A 22,928-nucleotide genomic window follows, 5' to 3' on the forward strand; every position below is an offset into this window, starting at 1 on the left:
TATTATAAAAACAAATAACATCCAAAAAATGATTTAATACAATTTTTTTTTTTTTATTTTTTTTGATTTTGATCAAATGAAATCAAATCAAAAAATGAAAAAATAAAGAAATAATAATAATAATAATAATAATTTACATGTGAAAAATATCTCTGCCAAACGAAAAATTTGAAATGGGTTGAATTGGAACAAATTTTTTAATGTTCATAAAAGAAATTCTAAAAATAAACTAAAATTTTAAAATAAATTTTTAAAAATATGAACAGTCATTTAGTTCGAATTAAATTTTTTTTTTTTTTTTTTTTTTTTTTTTTTTTTTTTTTCATTGTTAATTAATTGTAAATAAAAATGTTTGTTTTATAACACACTTAGAAAAAAAAAAAAAAATAAAAAAAAATTAAAAAAAAAAATAAAAAAAATAAAAATAAAAAAAAAACAATTTTTACTAAGATTTATTAAAAAATTGAAATATTTAAATTTAGATCTAAGAAAAAAAAAAGGAAAAATAAAAAAAATAAAAAAATATAAAGAAAACAATTTGGAAACAATTTGTCAAAATCGAGTTTGCAGAGATGGGGTGAATTAATAATAAAAATAAAAGAAATTTTAATTGTTTAAAATCGGAATATATTATATTCACTCTTTTGGCATCAGTAGCAAAGAAAATATTTGATGGTAATTTTTTACCTTGATGAATCAAATCAAGTTTTAAAATTGCATTTGCAAATTTATTTGGATCACCATTTGAAGTCAAAAGTTACTATGTCAAACTTCTTCAAAAAATGCCAATGTACTTCAATGGGTTAGTATCAAACTAGATATGAATGCCAAAGTTGTCAGCTATACATCTATCCTACTTGACTCTATTATTATCACCAAAATATTAATATTAAAAAAAATAATAATAAAAAAAAAAAATTAAAAAATAATTTATAACCCACAAAATAAAATTAAAATACATGTAAAAAAATAATAACCCCCTTTACATAAAATAGATAATTTCTTAATTTAGAATTTTAAAACAAAAGAAAAATAAAAACAATGAACCCTCAAATAAAAAAAAAAATAATAATAATTATAGTAATAATAACTAAAAACAAAAATAAAAAATAAAATATCCACTTAAACAAAAATTAAATTTATATGATTATATAAAATAATTTTTTTTTTTTAATCCTGTTTTTAATGAAATATTAGAAATTTTTCCAATATCCATTACAAAATTTTTAAAAAGTGTTTTTATTATTTTATTTTTTTTTTTTGACACTAATTTTAAAAAAAAAAATTTAAATTAAAATTAAAATTAAAATTAAAATTATTATAAATAAAAAAAAAAAATGATAAAATAAAAAAAAAAAAATAACATTTAAAGATAAAAAAAAAAATGATTGGGAGAATTAGTTCTAAAACCACTGCATTATTTATTTGTGATATCCAGACAAGCTTTTTAAAAACTGTTACCCAAATTGAGGAATTAATAATAAATAATAAAAGCCTGGTATTTATTTATGAAAAAAAAAAAAAAAATAAAAAAAAAATAAAAAAAAAATAAAAAAATTTAAATTTCCATATATTAATAATTTTTTTATTCTTTTTCAAAAGATGGATTCATGTTTAGAATTTAAAATTCCAATTATAATGACACAGCATGATAAAAATTTATTTGGTGAAATTGTTGAACCATTGAGATATTCTTCTTCTTCTTCTTCTTCATTATCAAATGTTATGGTATTTGACAAAATAGCATATTCGATGTATACTAAGGAATTGGCTCAATATGTGAAAGAAAATTTACCAAATTTAAAATCAGTTATATTAACAGGTTTAGAATCACATGTTTGTGTACTTCAAACAGCATTGGATTTATTAGAAAACGGATACGAAGTTCATGTTATAGATGATGCAACAACATCGGTACAACCGAAAGAATATAAATCTTCACTTAAACGTATGAAACAATCTGGTGTTTTTTTAACTTCAACTGAAACTGTAATTTATCAAATTCTTCAAAGTGATAATCATCCAAAATTTAAAAAAATCGATGAATTAATTGTTAAAAGATTATTTCAAATAAATAATATAAATAAATAATAATAAACTTTTAAAAATAAAAATATCCAAAGATAATTATTTCATTTTTTTATTTTTTTTATTTTAACACTTTGCAGTGCGAAAATATTTATTTGGAATTTTCTTTGCTTTTTAAAAAAACCACATTTTTTCAATTTCTTATGAGAAATTTTTTTTTTTTTTTTTTTATAAAAAAAAAAAAAATAAAGAGTAAAGAGAAACAAGGATTATTAGATACTATAAATGAATTAAAAACAGAGATAATACAATTAAAATCAAAAATTTCAATTCTAGAATGTACAGTTAATAATAATAATAATAATAATAATAATAATAATAATAATAATAATAATAATAATAATAATAATAATAATAATAATAATAATAATAAAAATAATAATAATGATAATAGTAATAAAGATGTTGATACTGAGAAAGATATAGATACAAAAATGGAGGAATTAAAGAATAAATATATAAAGATATTAAAAAAATTGCAAAATCGAAATATGGTATAAAAGCAACACCAAAATAGTCAATTTTATTAGAAAGTATTATTATTAATAATAATTATTTTGGAAAGTTTATAAAAATAAATATTTAAATAGACAAATTTTTAATCATGTATATACAGGTGAACATACATTAAAGTATGATGAAATTTTCAATTTTAATTATTTAGTTGAACAAGGTGAAATTGGATTAATTAAAGATAAAGTAAATAGAAATCAATATTTAACAAATTTCAATAAACAATCTTTTTCAAAAACTTTATTCAAAAATTAAAGAATTTTATTCAAATTTTTTTAAATTTTATCCAAAGATTTCATTAAAAGGAATTAAATCCCTCATCAGTCATTCACAACTTTCACTGGATTTTACCCACGTTAATGGAATTATTATATGGAAAGGATTATTTAATTATTTATTTCATTTCAAAATATTAAACATTTAATTTTGCAAATAATGTTTTACAATTTTAAAAGGTGGTTTCAAAATATCAATATCAATTATAGATTGGTTATGTAAATACTTTAAAAATTCAAATATCAACTGATATTACAACTCAACTTTTAAATAATAATAATTATTATGAAAAATGTAATAAAGATACTCAAATTGAATAAGATGTTATCAGATGGTAGAGAGAATATTATTATTACAAAAATAATTTGTCTCACATGATGATAAATCTGTAAAAGTTTTATTAAATTTACTACATTGTACTCAATGTTTAATTGATCCCGATTTCTCATTATTAGTAAATCCAAATTTTGATTCAAGTTGTAAAGATGATGATGATTCTCGTAAATGGGTAATTCCCGTTGCTGTCGTTGTTTCAGTTATTGGTGTTGCAATTCTTGTAATTGTTTGTTTTATAATTTATAAAAGAAGTATCTTAATAAAAGTACAAGTACATAAACTTAAAAATTAAAAAATTGAAAATTAAAAAAAAAAAAAAAATTTGTGTATGTGTGTAGTGTTGGAAATTATTTTTTAATATGAAAAATCAGTGTGTGAGATAATTTGAGATTTGCACTAAATGATTATTTTTTTTATTTTTTTATTTTTATTTTTTTTTATTTTTTTGTTTTCATATTTTCATTTTTTTTTTTATTTTTTATTTTTTATTTTTTAAAAATATCAAATTGTCGTTGTGTTTATTATACATATATATATATATAAACATTTAAACCAAAAATTACAATGGATAATAATTCAAATAAAAGTAATAATATTAAAAATACTTTACAAAGAAGAAATAAGTTATTTGCATTTGGAATATTAGGTGTAATTGGTTTAGGTTTATTATTCCCACTTTATTATATAACATCAAAACAAGATAAACAAAAAATTGAAAAATATTCAAAAGGATCAGGTGTTAGAGGTAGTTTTTTAAATTCTGGTTCAAGTGTATGTAAAATAAATTATCAATAATAATAATAATGGTAAAAATAAATATTTATTAAAAAAAAAAAAAAAAAAACAGGATATAGGTAAAGATACCACAACATATAAAAATAATTATGAAGAACACAAAAGAAAAATGACCGAAAAACATATTATTGAAGATATTAATAAAAATAATAATAATAATGATAACAAAAATTAATTAATTTTTTGAAAATAAAAAATAGACTTGTACAAAAAAAAAATAAAAAAAAAAAAAAATAAAATAAAATAAAAAAAAAAATAAAAATTGATATATTTATTTAATTTATTTATTTAAATATTTTTTAATTAATTGATCAGCTAAAACTAAATCAATTTTTTCAATATTATAATCATCATTACCTTTAACTAATTCATTTAAGATTTGTTGATTTGCTAAACCAATTTTTTGAGCATAAGCGTATGGTTGAGTTGAGAAAGAAATTAATTCATAACGACTAATATAACGTGAAGGGAATTTAACTTCTAATAAATGTTCAACCTTTTTCTTGAAAAGGAATAAAGCATCACCAACATGATCACGCATTTCAAAAAAGTTTTCAACTGCCATTTCAGCAATAGCATCAGAATTTGCTTTTCTATTCTCTTGATATTTTTTATAAATATTATTGAAATGATCATTATCAAATGGTTTATCAGTGGAGGATGGGTAGAGTGATTTATCCTCAAAACAATTAAATAATTCTAAAACATCTTCAAATGCTGCATTCATACCTTGACCATAGAATGGAACGATAGCATGTGCAGCATCACCAACTAATACTACTTTACCTTGATAATGGTATGGTTCAGTTTTAACGGTGACTAATGATGAGGTTGGATTCTCAAAATAGTCATCCAAAAGATCTGGCATTAATTTATAGGCATCAGGGAAATAATCTTTAAAGAATTGGTCAACCTTTTCTCTTGTGTCTAGGGATGAGAAACTTAATGGACCGTCGAATGGGAAGAAAAGGGTGCATGTGAAACTTCCATCGATATTTGGCAAAGCGATCATCATGAATGAACCACGTGGCCAAATGTGAAGTGAGTTTTTGTCGATTTGAAATGTTTGATTTGGGCCGCTTGGTATGCAAAGTTCCTTATAACCATGCTTTAAATAAGATTGGGAGTAGTCTTGTCTGTCCAATTTCACCATAGATCCTCTGACGGCAGAGAAGGCACCATCGCAACCGATGATTGTGGATGCTTCGATTGTTTGATTGGAATCTTGAGTTTGAATTGTACATTGCTTCAAATCAATAGATTTACAAGCATCAGAGAATATGAATTTAACATTTTCCAATTTCTCTGTATGTTCACGTAATCTATCATTTAATAATTGACGTGATACACTATATAAATGTTTATTTGAATCTGAACTGTATGCTTGAAATGTTTGAACACTATCTAATGAATGAATCATTCTACCTTTCATTGGTATTGCAATCTTTAATATATCATCAACATATCCTGTCTTTGTCAATGTTTTTACACCACGATCTGATAATGCTAAATTAATTGATCTTGCTCTAATATTTTCACTTTGTTTTGGTCTTTTTTCTATAACTTGAATTGGAAATCCTTTTTGTCCTAATAATAATGCTAATGCACTACCTGCTAATCCACCACCAACAATTGTAATTGGTTTATTTAAAAGAATATCCATTATTAAATTATTTATGAAAAAAAAAAAATAAAAAATAAAAAATAAAAAAGTGTGATAAAAAATAAAAAAAGAAATTTGATTTTAAAAAATTAATTAAAAAAAAAAAATAAAATAAAATAAAAATAAAAAAAAAAATAAAAATAAAAAAAAAAAAAAAAAAAAAAAAAAAAAAAAAAAAAAAATCAAAAATCATTTTTTTCATTTTTAAAAAATTAAACGAAAACCCAAATCATTTCATTAATTCATATATTCCATTAAAAAAAAGAATATATATATACATTTTTAAATTATAAAAATGTTTAGATCATTAAATAAATTATTAATTTCAAATAATTTAATTATAAAAAAAAATAATATAATAATACCCTATAATTATAAATTTTCAATTAAAAATAATAATAATAATAATAATAATTTTATATATAGGAATTTTTGTAATAATAATAATAATAAAAACAATAATAATAATAATAATAATATTGATGAATGTAAGAAAAAATTAAAATTATTATTTCTGAAAAAAAAAAAAAAAAAATTAATTATTTATTTATTTAATTTTTTTTATTTTTTTTTTTTTATTTTTATTTAATAGTATTTAATAAAACAAGTATACCACCAAATATTGTTTTTAGATTAAATTTAATGGGTAAAAAAAGTAAAGAGTTAAGGAATATGATTGATAGTAATATGGGATTAGGACAAAGTGAAATTAAGAAAATTTCAAAAGAGTTACAAGAAACTGCAGAACCATTGGGATATTTTGGAGATTTGATAGAGAAATTAAAAGAATTAAAAGAGTTACAAACAATGTTGGTTGAAGAAACTGATGAGGATGGTAAACAAATGATAAAATCTGATATAAATAAATTGAAGCAAGAAGAGATTGAACCATTGGAGAAACAATTACTATTTAGTTTATTACCAGGTAGCAAAGATGATGCAGGTGATGCAATATTGGAGATTAGGGCAGGCACGGGCGGCAGTGAGGCTCAGTTGTTTACACAGGACGTGTATGAGATGTATCGTAGTTATTGCCTGCAAAAAGGGTGGACTTTCGAGCCATTGGAGTTGTCAGTCACCGAGGTGGGCGGCTATCGTGACGTGACCGTGTCGGTGTCGGGCAAAGGCGTGTTTGGGTTCTTAAAGTACGAATCGGGCGTCCACCGTGTCCAGCGTGTGCCATTGACCGAGACCCAGGGTCGTATCCATACGAGTACCATCACAGTGGCTATATTGCCTGAGCCTAAGGATGTGGATATTCAAATCCACGATAGAGATTTGAAAGTCGATATCTACCGTTCGTCAGGTAATGGTGGCCAATCTGTAAATACCACTGATTCCGCCGTGAGAATCACTCATTTGCCAACGGGTATAACTGTGGCAATGCAAGATGAACGTTCTCAACATCAGAATCGTTCAAAAGCAATGAAAATCTTAAAAGCTCGTATCTATGAAAGAGAACGTATACGTTTACAAAATGAACGTGTATCTGAAAGAAATGCTCAAATTGGTTCAGCTTTACGTTCTGAACGTATTCGTACTTATAATTATCCTCAAGATCGTATCACTGATCATCGTGTTTCAATAAATGGAAATTTAAATAGTTGTATGAATTCTGATGGTTTGGATTCTTTTATTGATGAAATTTTAGTTGAATTCCATACCAAAGAATTGGAAGAATTATTAAGTTAAATTAAATCAAAAAAAATAGGTTTTTTTTTTTTTTTTTTTTTTTTTTTAATAATTTTTTATTATTATTTTTTTTTTTTTTTTAAACACACAAACAATCAGAAAATAAATATATCTTTTTTTTTTTATTTTCCCAAACAACCCCCAACCTGGTGATTTTTCCAAAAAAAATAAAAAAATAAAAAAATAAAAAATAAAAAATAAAAAAAAAATATTTAATTTATTTTTTTTTTTTTTTTTTCATAATTAAAATAGTGCACACACACCAATAATAAATTTATTTATTTATTTGTTTATTTATTTTATTATCATCACCATTGTGTTCACACGACTAAACTATAAATTATATTATATTATATTAAATTATTAAATTATATTTATAAATGAGAAGATCACAATTTACAACATTAACACAATCAAATCAAGATGTTTCAAATACTACCAATATATCACCACCACAACCACCACATCAAATAATCAATAAAACAAATTATTGTTTATTAATTAAAGATAATAGTAATAATGAACAAAATGATAAATCATTTACATTAAAGACTGTTCAATCAAATTGTTCAGAGTCTTTAGAATTTAATATAAAATCATTCATTTATCAAAAAATAACAAAAAATATGATTTATAAATCTGGTTCTTTTGGTATTTTAGAAAATAATAATAACAATAATAATAATACTCAAAATCAACCAATTAATAATAGTAATAATGATAATAATAATAATAATAATGATAATAGTGAAAAGAAATTTACGTTATCATGTTTTTATACAATGATTGAAGTACCAATAATACATAATAATACAAATGATGTTAGTAATAATAATAGTAATAGTAAATCAACTCCATCTAGTCCAATGAAATTATCAGTATCAGATTTATTAGAAGATGAAGAATTAATATCAAAAAATAATAATTTTCAAGATGATTTAGAAAATTTAAATAGTTTAGTAGATTTCTCTATAAATGATGATTTAGATGATATTGTAAATGATATAGATGGTGATGTTTCTTCACCTTCAAATAAAAATACAACATCAACTAATCTTACAAAAACAGAGAATGATGTAAATTTAAAAAAGAAACAGCTTGAAAACTCATTAAAGGAATATTATTTATGTTTAGTATGTGAAACAGAGAATGATGTAAATTTAGGTTTATTCCATTTAGAAATATCTGAATTTTGTTCATCATTAACAATATTAATTAGTGAAATTATTAATAGTAACAATTGTAATAATAATGGTAATAATATCACTGATAGTAATAATAATAATATTAGTATATATAGTGATTTATCAATTCAAAATAAATTATCAAATTGGTATTCAAAATGTATAGATTATATAAGTAGAGCAGTTAAATTGTTAGATATAAATATTCAATATATAATTTATTCAACACTTACTGGAAACACTTTTAAAATTATAACTTCACCATTGTCATCATCACCACAAACATTGGCAACAATGAAAACAATATCAGATGATATAATTAGCTTTTTAAAAACTATTAGTATTGTAAATTTATCAACAAAAGAACTATCACCAAATCAATTCATAATTAAACCAGATGAAAGTAATAACTCTGTAATATTTGATAATAGTAGTAGTAGTAATAATAATAATAATACAATTGCAAACACAACAAATTATGATTCAATAGATGATACTACCACTGATAATAATAATAATAACAATAATAATAATAATAATGATAATCTATTTATAATCGAAATAAAAGAATCTGAAGAAAGTAATGATAAATTTAATATTGTTTTAAATAAACATGGTAAGTTTTATTATTTATTATTTATTATTTATTAAGCTGTTTATTAATTTTTATTTTTATTATTATTTATTAATTTAAATTATTAGATGATAATTTATTTTGTAAGAAATGGTCAAATAAATATATTGAAAATATAAATAATTCAATTTCACTTAGAAATTTATCAGAGGATTTAAAATTGAAGGTTATTCAAGAATTCAATATGTTTAGAAGAATGATTGATATTTCAACTTTAAATAATTATTTATTATATAAATCTTTTCTATTTCTAAGTTGTAATGATAATAGTGATATTCTTTTATACCTTTTAAAAAAAGATAACATTCAAGATATCAAAGAGGTTTTAATAGTTTTAGAGAATCAATTAAAACAACACCAACTTAAAATAAATAATAATTAAATAAATAAAAAAAAAAAAAAATTAGAAATAAAAAAAAAAAAGTTTAAATTTTATAAAAAAAAAAAAGTAATAAAGGTTTTAAAATTATAGAACATAGTTTATTAAAAAATATTTATAATTTTTTCATTTATCAGTTTGGTTTAATTGGACGAGGGTTTTTTTATTTTTTTTATTTTTTTATTTTTTTTTTTTGTCAAAGATTGAAACTTCATTTTTTAAAATGATATCGTATATTGAATTATTTTTAGAAATAGGAAAACATTAAATATTTGTATTTGAATTTTAAAATCACATGACCAACAAATTGCCAATACCCCCTTGATTACCGAGTGGATTATATATTTGAATTTTTGATTTATTATCAAAATTAATTTGAAGAGATTTGGAATTTTTATTATAATTATTTAATGATGATGATTTATTTAAAATATTAGTTAAAGAATTGAAAATCATTTTTTTATTTATATTATAATCAATATTTAAAATTTAAAATTTTTTTATATTTTATTTTATTTTATTTTATTTTATTTTATTTTATTTTATTTTATTTTATTTTGAATAATGAAATAAAAATAAAATTTTTGATTAAATACTTTTATTTTTTTAAAACAAAAACAATGATAAAACAATTAAAATTTAATTTTCTTATCAGGGTTGCAAATTAAAAAAATAGTTAAAAATGAAAAGAGGTTTGAAATGATCTAATTATAGTTTTGTTATTTTTAAATCCAGAAAAATGAAGATAGAGTGAATAAAATCAAATCGAATCCAATCCAATCCAATTGTTTTTTTTTTTAGAAACAATCATTGTACAAAAACAATCAATTTTTTACACATTATTCAATTTGATTTAACCCCATATTATTTTTTAAATTGATTTTATTTATCTATGAGTTTTATCGAACAACCCCCACAAAAAAAAATTAAAAAAAAATAAAATAAAAAAAAAAAAATTAAATAATTAAATAAATTAATAAATGATGAAACGGTTATTTTTATGTGGTGGACTACCATTAAAAAGATGAATGATTATAGTTTTTATAATTTAAAACTTTTTTTACACATAATAATATTACTTTTCATATTGTTGTTATTTTCAGTTTATAGTTTTTTTAAACTCCATCTTATCGATTAAATAAGATTAATAAAGATTAGATAATCTAATTATAAAAAACTTAATTCCATAATGGCCATTAGTTCCTTAATAATATGCAAACGCCTGGGAATAATAAATCTATTTTTAAGATTAAAATTGAAAATTAATTAAATAATAAATTAACAGCTCTCATCAAAGAAATAAATAAACTCTATATTACGGTACTATCTCAAAAAAAAAATTAAATTCTTAATTTTTAAATTTTTAAAATTTAAGAATATAAAGTTTATTTTTAAACCCATATGGTTGTGTGGAATTAAAATTTGCTGTCATACCACCTTGGTTACCAAGTGGATTTTTATTTTAAAAAAGGGTAAAGTAAAAGGGGGTGTTAGATTTTTTTTTTTTAATAAAATCAAAATCAATTTTTTACACATTGTTCATTTAATTAAAATAATTTAATAAAATTATTAAATTTTAAAATTATAACCCCATATTATATTTTAATTGATTTTATTTATCTATGAGTTTTATTGAACAACCCCAACCACAAAAAAAAAAAAAAAAATTAAATTATTAAATAAATATTAAATAATGATGAGATCATCTCACTGTAAAAAATTGGTTTCCTTAATAAAATACATTATCGGCAATTTTAAATACATTTTAAGATTATTATCTTTTATCGAATAAAATTAACAAATTATTAAAAATAAACAAAAGTTCGTGTTTTCAATAATTTAGTAAAATAATTAAAAACTATAAAATAATATAATAAAATAAAATAAAATAAGTTAAATTAAAATTAAAAGAATATTCTTTAATAGTTTAAAATAAAAATATATTCTTTTAAAGGTTTATTTTTTTTGTTTTTCGATATTTGTTGATAATTTTTTATAAACCAACTATGTATTATTTATTCGATTCGGAAAGTTTTATTTTTTGCAATTTATTGGAACTTTTTTTTTTTCTTTTTTTTTTTTCTTTTTTTTTTTTTCTTATTTGGTTTAAAACAATGATTAATTAATATTTGTCGATACCACCTTGGTTACCAAGTGGATTATTTTTAATACTTGTACCACTTTGGTTACCAAGTAGACTTTTTAAAATACTAACACCTTGAATATTTAATTTTTCAAAATTAATAACAATTGATTTTGAATTGATATCAAAGTTTTTATTTAGGGCTGATGATGACGAGGAGTTATTTAAAAATTTAGTTAATGAAGTGAAAATCATTTTAAAATTTTATTTTAATTTATTTATTTTATTATCTTATAAAATTAAATTATATTTTTATATCAAATTATTATTATTTTAAATTTTATTTTATTTTATTTTATTTTATTTTATTTGTATTGAATAATGAATATTTATGAAAAATCATTTTTTTTTATTAAATACTTTTTTAAAAAAAAAAAAAATAAAAAAAAAAAGTATAATAAAATAATAAATAAATAATAAATGTTATAAATAGAAATCTATTTTATTTGTGACTTAACAAGTCGATGCTTGTGAATGTATTAATAAAAAAACGAGAAATAAGTTAATCCTAACATTATGTTGATGATATAAATAGATCGAAATGATGGAGAGAATAATATCAAAAATAATTTTTAAACTGAAAATTAACAATATAATGATAGTTTTAATTCAGTACAATTATTCACTTTTACACAAATATTTCAATTTTAATTTTGACGAATCCACAAATTACATGCAAACAAATATTTCACCCCTTTTTTATTTTAAATTATTTGTTTTTATTTTAAATTATTTTTTTATTTTTTTTTTATTTTTTTTTTTTTAGTGGTTGAACAAATAAATTTAAGGTTTCAAATTAAAACAATTATTTAAAAAAATAAATAAAAAAAACCTAATTCAATGATTAATAATTATTGTTATAAAAAAAAAAAAAAAAAAAAAAAAAAAATCAATAATTCTATATTAAAAATAAAATTTCAAGTAAATTATATTTTTTTCTTTAAAATAATCTTAAATTCCTACTTTCTTTGTATCAAAATTAAATTTTTTTTTTTTTTTTTTTTTAAGGTTATTTTAAATTTAAATTCCTACTTCTTTGAAAGTAATATTAATTTTTAAATTGAAATTAAAACACTTTGGTAAAACTAATTATAAAATGAACAATTATATTTATATATCATTTTTAAATATTTAATTTTTATAGGAATTAATTTGTTCAACAAACATTAATTTTTGTATTGTGGAATAATTTAAATAATTTGGGTGTAAAAATGATTGTTATTTTTTTACACACAATAAAATTGGTACTATCATTATATTATGATTGTTATTTTTCCGTTGGGAATTCCTCATCGATCTGATTTAATCATAAATTAGATAATCCAAATTAATAAAAACAAAAATAAAAACAAATAAAAAAAATAAATTTAAAAATTAATTCAATTAAAAAATGATTTTCAATACTTAAACTTAAATTTTATTTTTTATTTTTTTATTTATTTTTTATTTAATTTACAAATTTATAATAACTTTTCCAAATAAATCATTTTTTTCAATAAATTTATAAGCATCAATAATTGAATCAAAACCTTTGATAACGTTTACCAATTAATAATTTAAATTTATTTTGTTCTAAATTTTTAGTAATAAAATCAACAGCTTCTTTCAATTGGATTGGATCAGTTGAATAATTAAAAACTAAATAAGCTTCCATTTTAATATTTCTATAAAACAATTGACGAGTTGGGAAAGGAGTATCACCACCAGTAACACCATAGATAATGACACGTGCATTTTGAGCACAAACATTTATGATATTTGTAATGAATGGTCCACCAATGGGATCATAAACAATATCCACTCCTTTACCATTTGTAATTTCTAAAATCTAATTTTCAAAATCCTTTGAATCTGATGTATTTACGAAATAATCAGCACCAAAATCTAAAAGTTGTTGCTTTTTTGAATTACTACGACTTGTTGCAATAACTATTCCACCCAATATCTTTGCAATTTGAATGGCACCTAAACCAGTGCTACCAGTGGCTGCAGTGATTAAAATGAATTGACCTTCTTTAATTGATTTTAGTGGGTAGTAAGCTGTTAAATATGAAAACCAAATTGATGCAGCTTGTTCATGTGTTACGTTGGATGGATTCTTTACTATTGAACCCTCTGGTTGAATACAATATTCTGAATTTGTATTATACTTATCCTGGGTTGTATTTTGTAAAACTGATACTGAATCACCAATTTTAAAATTTTTAACATCTTTACCAATTCCATCAATCACACCTGACGATTCGTATCCTAATGATGTTGGAAATTTAACATCAATACCTTGAATGTATCCACTATAATATATAGTTTCAACTCTACCAATACCAATTGAAACATTTTTAATTCTAACTTCATTATCTTTTGGTTCTACTTTCTCTTTAATATCTTTAATATATAAATTATTAACTGATCCAAATTTATCAAATAGTAATGTTTTATTTGTTTCCATTTTATTTTTATTATTTATTATATTATTATTATTATTATTATTATTATTATTATTATTATTATTATTATTATTATTATTATTATTATTATTATTATTATTATTATTATTATTATTATTATTATTATTATTATTATTATTATTATTATTATTATTATTATTATTATTATTATTATTTTTATTTGTTTTGATATGATATTATTATTATAAAAAAAAAAAATTATTAAAAAAGGTTTTATTTTAGAACCAATTCACATTTTTGTCATTAAAAAAAAAATTTTCAAAAAAAAAAAAATATTAATTAAAAAAAAAGATATCAAGAATATCGGGTGTGGAATAAAGAATTATTTTTTTTTTTTCGAATTTATTTATTTTATTTTTTTTATTTTATTTTTTTTTTTTTTATTTTTTTATTTTTTATTTTTTTTTTTTTTATTTTTTTTTTTTATTTTTTTTTTTTTTTTTAACACAAATCAGATCAGTGGTTTAGTTTGGAAAATGATCATTTAAGAGCTATAGGACTTAATAAACAGTAATTTATAATCATACTTGATATTCTCATGGTCATAATGCTGGTTACACCCCTTACATCAAGAAAACTGAAAAAGAATTATCAACTATTCAAGGTTTTACAATTTCAAGAAATCTCGGCTGATTAGTATTTTAATTTATTCACACCTCAACATCAACAACATATTGAACTCACCAAAAACAATTTACATACACACAACCAACAACACCTACTGCACCTTCACTATGAATTAATCGACATCAACAACAACACCAACAGTAACAACTACAACACAGCAACGGATTGTTTCACTCCACAAAATTAAAGATAGCTTATGGATTAAATATAAATTCAAACTTCAGATGATTTAACACCAATTGGAAAGAATAGTAATGTTAGTAGCAGTAGTATTAATAGTTGTTGTACAAATAGTATTAGTAGTAGTAGTACAAACATTAGTTCAATATCAAGTTCAAATTCATTAATAATTATAATATTAATAAAAGAAATAGGTCATCAGTAAATGTTTCAAATAACGAAATTAAGATACAATAATAATAAAATAAATTAAAATATAAATATAAATAAAAATTAGAATTTATTAATGTAAAGTTATTTATTTATTTATGGTTTTTTTTTTTTGTTTTAAATATTTGAAATGAATAATGAAATTATTATAATGATTAAAATTGATAATAATAGATTTTGAAAGATATTTCTAGCATCAGAGTATTGATGAACATCATCAGATTGAGTTAAATATTTGAATACTTTTGATATACCACTTTTACCATTGGTTGAAACATTGATAAATATCATTTCACCATTTTTAATATTATTAAATGTATAATTAGTTGCTTGAATAAAACATGTTATCATTGTATCATTAATATACTTTGCTTCATTACAATTTAAACTACTATTACCACTACCATTACCATTACCAATTATTGTAACTTTATCAATTGGATAATAGAAATCATTTCCAATAATTGTTAAAATACCTCCTTGTTTTAAATTAATTATACTAGTTTGATTAATTGATGGTGATTTATATATAAAACTAAATGTTGATACTATATTATTATCATTATTAAATAATAATTTACAAGTTTTACCATTTGGACCATTTAATTTAATGTAGCATTCTAATGATGTACTGCTATTATTTAATTTACATTCTTTTTCTATAATTTGTTCACCATTACATTCAATTGTAAAATTTGTATTATTATTTAAATATTTACCAATAATAATGATATTACCACCATTTGTATCAAACAAGTTAGGAATCGATACATTTTTAAAAATTGGAAATGTATTAATATTTACTTTATTTGATAATAAACCACATACATTTAAATACAATTCACCAAGAATATTATACTCATCATTCATTTGAAATGATATTGATTCATAAATACTATTATTAATTTCTTTACTAAGGGCTATTGATTGACCTGAAATAAAAATACTTGTTTCATTATATTTATTTACAAAACCTTTACCAATACAAGTAACAATTTCATTTGAATTTAAATTACATTTATTAATCAATGGTGATTCATATGAAAATGATGATTGATATATTTGATTACCAATTTCAATTTCATAATTTATAATACCACAATTATTTTCAATTAAAAATGAACATGATACAACACTTTCATTTACATTGGTTGAAATTGATTTACTTGTTTGATTTGATTTTTCATTAATTATTTTAATTGTTGGTATTAAATTAATATTACTTGAATTTACATAAAATAATGTAAAATTAATTAATTTATTACTAACCAATGGAATTTCATTTATTCTTGCATACATTTCTACATCTACATTGATTCCATTTGATTTGATTGAATTTGATTCAATTGAAATGTTGAAATTATAAATTTGATTTTGTATTTTTAATATTAAATCTGTTTCATCATTATTAATTGATTTTATTTGGCCAAAAACTTGTTTATCATTGATATGAATTTGAGTTGAATTAATATTACCAAAACAACCACCAATTATATGAATTTCATCATTAACTTGAGAGAATGTTGTAATATACGGAGTATCATAAATTAATAATAATGTATTTGTATTTACGACATCATTAATCGATACAGCAATTGGTGATGAATTATTAAATGTTGAATTTGATAATGGTTGTAAATTACATTTAATTTCATTTGAAGATGACGAAACAATTGAACAAATAGAATCACCAACTGTTACTGATATATTATTATTATTTGATGATGATGGTGATGAAGTTAATCTATTACCATTAATTATTAATAAACCACCTTTTAATTTTGGAATACTATTTACAATTGATGGAATTGGTGGATATGTAATTTGAAATTGAGATGACCAATAATCACAACAACCGACTTGAACATTAAATTTTGATGAGAATGGATCTGAATAATTAAATTTTAATTTAATAATTTCAAAATCAACTGAAATAATATCATTTGGGTCAATAATGTTATTATCAATTTTAACAGAAACAAAAATTGATTGATTATAGAAATTTGTACCAGTTATATCAAGAAATGATTGATTAATATCAATTTTTTCAATGTTTGGCTCTTGATATGTAAAATTCAATGTTTCATGATTCTCCCAAATAATTGTTCTGTATCCACAACCTGGATAGACTTTTAAAATTAAATTTATTCTATCAGGTGTTTTTGATTGAAACACACCAGGAATTAAATATACATAGCCAGAATAAAAAAACTGATCTTTTCTATAGGAATTTTCAAATTGAACATATATTCTTTCTTTTAACTCTAAATAATAACCGCTTAATGTTGTATTTCCACCTCTTGTTTTTGGTTTAAACTCTGAAATTAATAATGGACTTGGGAAATAAAATAAAGGAAGATCATAACCACACATTTTAAAAGTACCATTATTTTCTGTACATGCAGATATTTCCTCTGAATACATTTGAGCATGATCAGATTCTTTCACTGGTAAAGTACAAGTTCTAATTGTATTATTTAAAACACAATTAAAACTCATATCATAACGACTTTTACCTTTCCATAAAAATGAAATATTTGTATAATAATTTTCTATTTCACGATATCTAATCACAAGAGAATCATTGTGACTTTCATAACCTAAAAAAATAATTAATAAATTATTAATATATTAAAAAAAGGGACAAGAAAAAAAAAAAAACAATTTACCCAAAGGAATTACTTCGTCATAAGAAATGGAAAATGAAAATAAATAAAAAAGTATAAAAAATAATAATATTTTCATTTAAAAATATTGATTTCTAATTTAATGAATTATAATATTGTGGAGAATAATAATAGTAATAATAATAATAATAAAAATAATAATATTAATAATTATTTAAAAATTAAATAACAATAATAATAAAAAAAAAAAAAAAAAAAAAAAAAAATAATATTAAATGTTATATTTTTTTCAATCAAAATTAAAAAAAGAAAAGGGTGTGGGGTGGGGTAAATCAATTTCAAACCCCTCAATGAGTCCAAAATAGGTACCCCTTTCTAAAAATAAAAAAATTCAAAAACTGTAAAATATAAAAATGGGTTTAAAAAAAATAATAATAACATTATTAAAAAAAAAAAAACAACCCAAATAAAATGATGTTAAAAATAAAAAAAAAATTTGTGGTTAAATCACAATGGAAAAGAATTTTTTTTTTTAATTTTTTTTTAATATAAATTTATCATAAAACCATTAATTTTTATAATACAAAAAAAAAAAAAATATAATTAATTAAATAAATTAATATTAAAAGTAAAATATAAATTTAATTTTAATTGTTTTCACAGATATAATAGATAAAGAATATTTTACACTTTTTTATAAAGTAAAATGAACCTTACATTTCCAAATATATATTCAAAGATATAGATGTAAATGTTTTTGAATACAATTATAATTGTAACGTGGATGGTGATTAAAGGGGGTGTAATTTAACTACTGATTACTATTTTAAATATAATGCTTTTGTAAGCAGCAGATGGTCTACCGTTCCCATGGACTTTTTCAAAAATCTTACCAATTTTGAACCAGAATTAAAACCAGAAACTAAAAGAGGTAATTTTCAATTCAATATTACATATTTTTTATTATCAAAAAATAAGAACCCTATTTTCCAAAATGATTATGATAAAATTGATATTTTGATAACTCCAAATGGAAAAAACGGTTCTGAATATTTAATGATTTTTCCAAGTGGTTGTGGATTTTTAAAATATTTGGTCTTTCGTTTGTTTATAATTCATCATACCAAAATCCATATATAGAAAAAGTAGAAAAAAATAAAAAAACTGTGACACTAATTGGCTCTAATTTCTGTACTGAAATGTATCCAAAAGAAATTTTAATCAACAATCAAAAAATTAAAAATGAACAAATTATTAAAAATGATCATGAATATATTGAATTTATTTTTGAATATTCAGAATTCTTTTGTACTTCATTTACAATTCAATTTATTGCAAGTAAAGTACCTTCAAATAAAATGGATTTAGTATATCCTCCAGTATTAAATTCAATTAATAGTATTCCAAGAAACAAAAATGTTACAATTATTATCAATGGAGAAAGATTAACATCAAATTCTTCAATTATTATAGCAGAGGTTAAAATAGGAGATTACCCATGTTCAATTATTACACTTTCACCAAATAATATTACTTGTTATTTGGCTCATAGAATTTTAGATAACAACTTACCAGTTACCGTAAACATAGATGGTATTACCAACCAAAACAAAATATATTTCAACTATGACTAAACGCTTATTTCATCTTATGGTATTTCCAATGGTGTCTTGACAATATATGGCCAACGTCTTGGTGAAGTAGGATCAGAAACTATATTTAATGATAAAATCCCAATTTGTTTACAAAACCTTAAAATTAATGATAATGAAACTGTTATGTCATTCACCATTCCCGAAGCAATGTCCTCTATTAATATTTCGGTGAAATCTTATGAAAAACAATCAAACAGTAATTTTATTGGCTTATCATTCATAACTAAGTTTGATACTCAACCAATGGTAAATGGATCAAATTGCATTGTTAAATTATTTAATTCCAGTTATGATGAAAATAAAGAAAATCCATTACTTTCAATCTATTCATATTTTGGTGATGAATTTAAATCAAGGGAACACTCATTGGTAAAAATTCAAATGATTTAGATTATTCGTTTTTCGTTGTACCAGGTTGTGGTAGAAAAGGTTAGAATATAAATTTTGATAATAAATAATACCAGTCAACATTTAAATATAAAAAACCAATTATAGAATCATTTTACACAAAGGATGAATTCATAATCTGTACTGGTGAATTTAACAATTATGGCTTTTATAATAATACACTTATTACATTTTCAAACCAATCAGTTTCTCCAATAAAAATAAGTTCCAATGAAATTACAACCAAAGAGGAACAATATTTTACAAGTGACCTAATTACAATCGGTTGTTGTGGTATTATTTCTGATCCATATGAATTAACCATTAAACCTACCATTAAGGGTGCAATTTCAATAACATTTGATAATAAGGGTATAGTGTTTATAGATGGAGAAAATTTTCATTCAAAACAAAATTGAAATAATAAAAAAAATAATAATTAAAAAATTATAATTAAAAAAAGAAAATTAATATTATATATATTTAAAAAGTATAAACAAAAAAAAAAAAATGTACAAGTAAAAAAAAAAAAGAGAGAAGAGAAAACAGGTCATTTATATTTTGAGCACACTACAATTACTATTGAAAATTACCCCTACTATCTTAGATCTCCTCTATGCAAACACCACAAAAAAAAAAAAAAAAAAAAAAAAAAAAAAAAGACCCTTTTATATTCAAAAAAAAAAAATATTTAAATTTATAGTGTGATTTTCACCACCATCAATTAAAAAGGATATTAGTGGTTTATGTATTTATTTAAATAAAAATTAAAAAAAATAATTAAAAAAATTATAAAAAAAAAAAAGACCCTTTTATATTCAAAAAAATTTTATATATTTGTATGGTATAGTGATTTTCACCACCATCATCAAAAAGGATAAATTATTGGTTGTGTTAAAAAGTATGTAAAAAATAAAATATGAATAAAAATTATAAAAATAAATAAATTATAAATTATTCAAAAATTAAAAATATGGATTTCCTTTTTTAAATTTAAAAATAAAAAAAATAAAAAAAATATTAACTTCGTGTTTAACATTGTAGTTAAAATAATAATTTTATGGTGGCTTTTAACATGATATCGCAATTTCAAGGCATTTGGATTTGTTGTCTAAAATCCAACCTAATGATTGCTAATCAATAACATCCAAACTGTTTAATTTAAAATTTATACTAATGGGGTTTCGTGTGAAAATAAATAAAAAAAATAAAAAAATGAATAAATAAAAAGCACACTATTTTTTTTTTTAATATTTTTAAAATAAATTCACAGCTGCTATAAAACCCCATTTGTATAAAATTTATTAATATATTTTTTTTTTTTTTTTTTTTTTTTTTTTAAAAATCGATAAATAACCTCTCGAGAAATTTTAAAAAACTTACAAAAATAAAAAAAATAAAAAAATAATAATATTAAATTTTACCGTTGTAATTGAAAAAAACAATAATTAATAATTATTATGTTTATTTTTAATTTTGTGCTTATTTTTATTCATTTTTTTTTTTTATTATTTTTTTTATTATTTATTTGATTTATTTTTTTACCAATAAAAAAACAATCACTAAAATAATAAAAATGACAAAAAAACTAAATATTCTTATTTTTAATGAAATTTTAAATTATTTAATATTCAATAATAAATCATTTCAAAAAATTATTGAATACAGTTTATTATCAAAATCTATTTTTAAAAAAATTCAAAATTTATTAGTTTCATATGAATATAATAAATTTGAATTTATTTTAACAACTGACGAATTAGTTGAATATTTAAAATTTAATAATAATAATAATAATAATAATAATTATAATAAAAAAATAATTCAATATAAAGATATTGAATTTATTAGATTTTCAAATCTTGGTTATCAAGGTATAAGTATTTATTATACATTGAATCAATTTTGTAAGAATTTAAAAAAGATTTTTATTCTTGATGAAATTAAAGCACAATTTGATATTTCATATGACTATACACAAAATAATAAAATTAAATTTAAAAAATTATCAATGTCATGGAGAATTGGTGCACCACCAGTTTCAATTAAAGAAATTTATAGAGAAACATTCATTGAATCAAATTATACTTTATCAAAATGTCATTTCACTTTTGATTTCATTAGAAAATATAATCCAACAAAAATTAAAATTTCAACAACTTATATGTATTTTATAAATTTAAAATATTTAAATAATTTATTTATTTCAAATAATAATAAGAGTAATAATAAAATTAAATCAATTAAATTTAAAAATCACAAAACTCCAATTAATTTTTTAAATTTTTTATTTAATAAAGAAGGAAATGAAATAAAATCATTAACAGTCGAATTTGATCCAAATAAAATCAATTTTGAAGAAAAGTTTTATGATTTTTTAATAGGAAATAATAATTTTAAAAATAATAAAATTGCTTTAAAAAAATTAATTATAAATGAATATAATTCATGTTGTTCAACAAATGAAATCAATTGGAGTAATAATCCAACTTATTTTATTGAAAATATTTTAAAATTAAATAAATCAATTAATTCAATTGGTTTTAATATTTTTCAAATTAAAGATTATGAAACTTTATCACCATTAAAGCAAATTTCAAATATTAAAAAAATATATTCAAATGAAAATTCATTTCAAGTAATTTATGAACATTGTTTAGAAAATTCAAATATTAAAGAATTAATAGTTGAATTAACTTCAATTAATCCAATTAATTTTAAGAATAAAATTTTATTACCATTAAAAACTATAACTTTATTCAAAACAAAATTAAAACAATTATCACTCTATTCGGTAACTTTTAAATTTCAAAATTATAATGATTATTTAAAAGATTCATTCAATCAAGAATTAGAATTATTATTTAAAGAAATTTTAATTTTAAAATCAATTTATTTTAAAATAAAAATTAAAAAATAATTATTATTATTTTTATTATTATTATTACTAAATTTAGTTTTAGTTTTATTACTACTTATTTTATTTATTTTTATTTATAAGAATATTTTTTTTTTAATTTTTTTTTTTTTTTATTTTATTTTATTTTTTTATTTATTTATTGGTGTTTTAA

At 19.9% G+C, this 22,928-nt stretch overlaps 9 protein-coding genes and 2 pseudogenes across 9 annotated transcripts; 6 read left to right on the forward strand and 5 right to left on the reverse strand.

The window, feature by feature from the left end:
- Window positions 1-1,384: 1,384 nt before the first annotated feature.
- DDB_G0283169 (hypothetical protein) lies at window positions 1,385-2,588 on the forward strand (the record flags this gene model as incomplete). Its single annotated transcript, XM_634103.1, has 3 exons — window positions 1,385-1,498; window positions 1,603-2,052; window positions 2,280-2,588. The coding sequence occupies 3 exons, from the start codon at window positions 1,385-1,387 to the stop codon at window positions 2,586-2,588; spliced, it is 873 nt and encodes a 290-aa protein (XP_639195.1).
- A 1,189-nt stretch (window positions 2,589-3,777) lies between these two features.
- On the forward strand, window positions 3,778-4,183 carry DDB_G0283171 (hypothetical protein; the record flags this gene model as incomplete). Its single annotated transcript, XM_634104.1, has 2 exons — window positions 3,778-3,984; window positions 4,061-4,183. 2 exons carry the CDS (start codon window positions 3,778-3,780, stop codon window positions 4,181-4,183), a joined length of 330 nt encoding a protein of 109 aa, XP_639196.1.
- Window positions 4,184-4,288: 105 nt separating this feature from the next.
- kmo (kynurenine 3-monooxygenase) lies at window positions 4,289-5,671 on the reverse strand (the record flags this gene model as incomplete). Its single annotated transcript, XM_634105.1, has 1 exon — window positions 4,289-5,671. One exon carries the CDS (start codon window positions 5,669-5,671, stop codon window positions 4,289-4,291), a length of 1,383 nt encoding a protein of 460 aa, XP_639197.1.
- A 295-nt stretch (window positions 5,672-5,966) lies between these two features.
- On the forward strand, window positions 5,967-7,363 carry prfA (peptide chain release factor 1; the record flags this gene model as incomplete). Its single annotated transcript, XM_634106.1, has 2 exons — window positions 5,967-6,159; window positions 6,264-7,363. The coding sequence occupies 2 exons, from the start codon at window positions 5,967-5,969 to the stop codon at window positions 7,361-7,363; spliced, it is 1,293 nt and encodes a 430-aa protein (XP_639198.1).
- A 380-nt stretch (window positions 7,364-7,743) lies between these two features.
- DDB_G0283177 (hypothetical protein) lies at window positions 7,744-9,563 on the forward strand (the record flags this gene model as incomplete). Its single annotated transcript, XM_634107.1, has 2 exons — window positions 7,744-9,163; window positions 9,250-9,563. 2 exons carry the CDS (start codon window positions 7,744-7,746, stop codon window positions 9,561-9,563), a joined length of 1,734 nt encoding a protein of 577 aa, XP_639199.1.
- A 288-nt stretch (window positions 9,564-9,851) lies between these two features.
- On the reverse strand, window positions 9,852-10,016 carry DDB_G0283209 (hypothetical protein; the record flags this gene model as incomplete). The annotated part of the gene is made up of 1 exon (XM_634108.1): window positions 9,852-10,016. The coding sequence occupies one exon, from the start codon at window positions 10,014-10,016 to the stop codon at window positions 9,852-9,854; it is 165 nt and encodes a 54-aa protein (XP_639200.1).
- A 1,666-nt stretch (window positions 10,017-11,682) lies between these two features.
- On the reverse strand, window positions 11,683-11,898 carry DDB_G0283179 (hypothetical protein; the record flags this gene model as incomplete). Its single annotated transcript, XM_634109.1, has 1 exon — window positions 11,683-11,898. One exon carries the CDS (start codon window positions 11,896-11,898, stop codon window positions 11,683-11,685), a length of 216 nt encoding a protein of 71 aa, XP_639201.1.
- Window positions 11,899-13,155: 1,257 nt separating this feature from the next.
- Window positions 13,156-14,152, reverse strand: DDB_G0283211 (annotated as a pseudogene; the record flags this gene model as incomplete).
- A 1,153-nt stretch (window positions 14,153-15,305) lies between these two features.
- Window positions 15,306-17,933, reverse strand: tgrI3 (immunoglobulin E-set domain-containing protein; the record flags this gene model as incomplete). Its single annotated transcript, XM_634112.2, has 2 exons — window positions 15,306-17,788; window positions 17,858-17,933. The coding sequence occupies 2 exons, from the start codon at window positions 17,931-17,933 to the stop codon at window positions 15,306-15,308; spliced, it is 2,559 nt and encodes an 852-aa protein (XP_639204.2).
- Window positions 17,934-18,491: 558 nt separating this feature from the next.
- Window positions 18,492-20,276, forward strand: DDB_G0283183 (annotated as a pseudogene; the record flags this gene model as incomplete).
- A 1,157-nt stretch (window positions 20,277-21,433) lies between these two features.
- On the forward strand, window positions 21,434-22,777 carry DDB_G0283185 (hypothetical protein; the record flags this gene model as incomplete). Its single annotated transcript, XM_634115.1, has 1 exon — window positions 21,434-22,777. One exon carries the CDS (start codon window positions 21,434-21,436, stop codon window positions 22,775-22,777), a length of 1,344 nt encoding a protein of 447 aa, XP_639207.1.
- Window positions 22,778-22,928: the final 151 nt, after the last annotated feature.

This window comes from Dictyostelium discoideum, assembly GCF_000004695.1.
Source record: "Dictyostelium discoideum AX4 chromosome 4 chromosome, whole genome shotgun sequence".
Lineage (NCBI taxonomy): Eukaryota > Evosea > Eumycetozoa > Dictyosteliales > Dictyosteliaceae > Dictyostelium > Dictyostelium discoideum.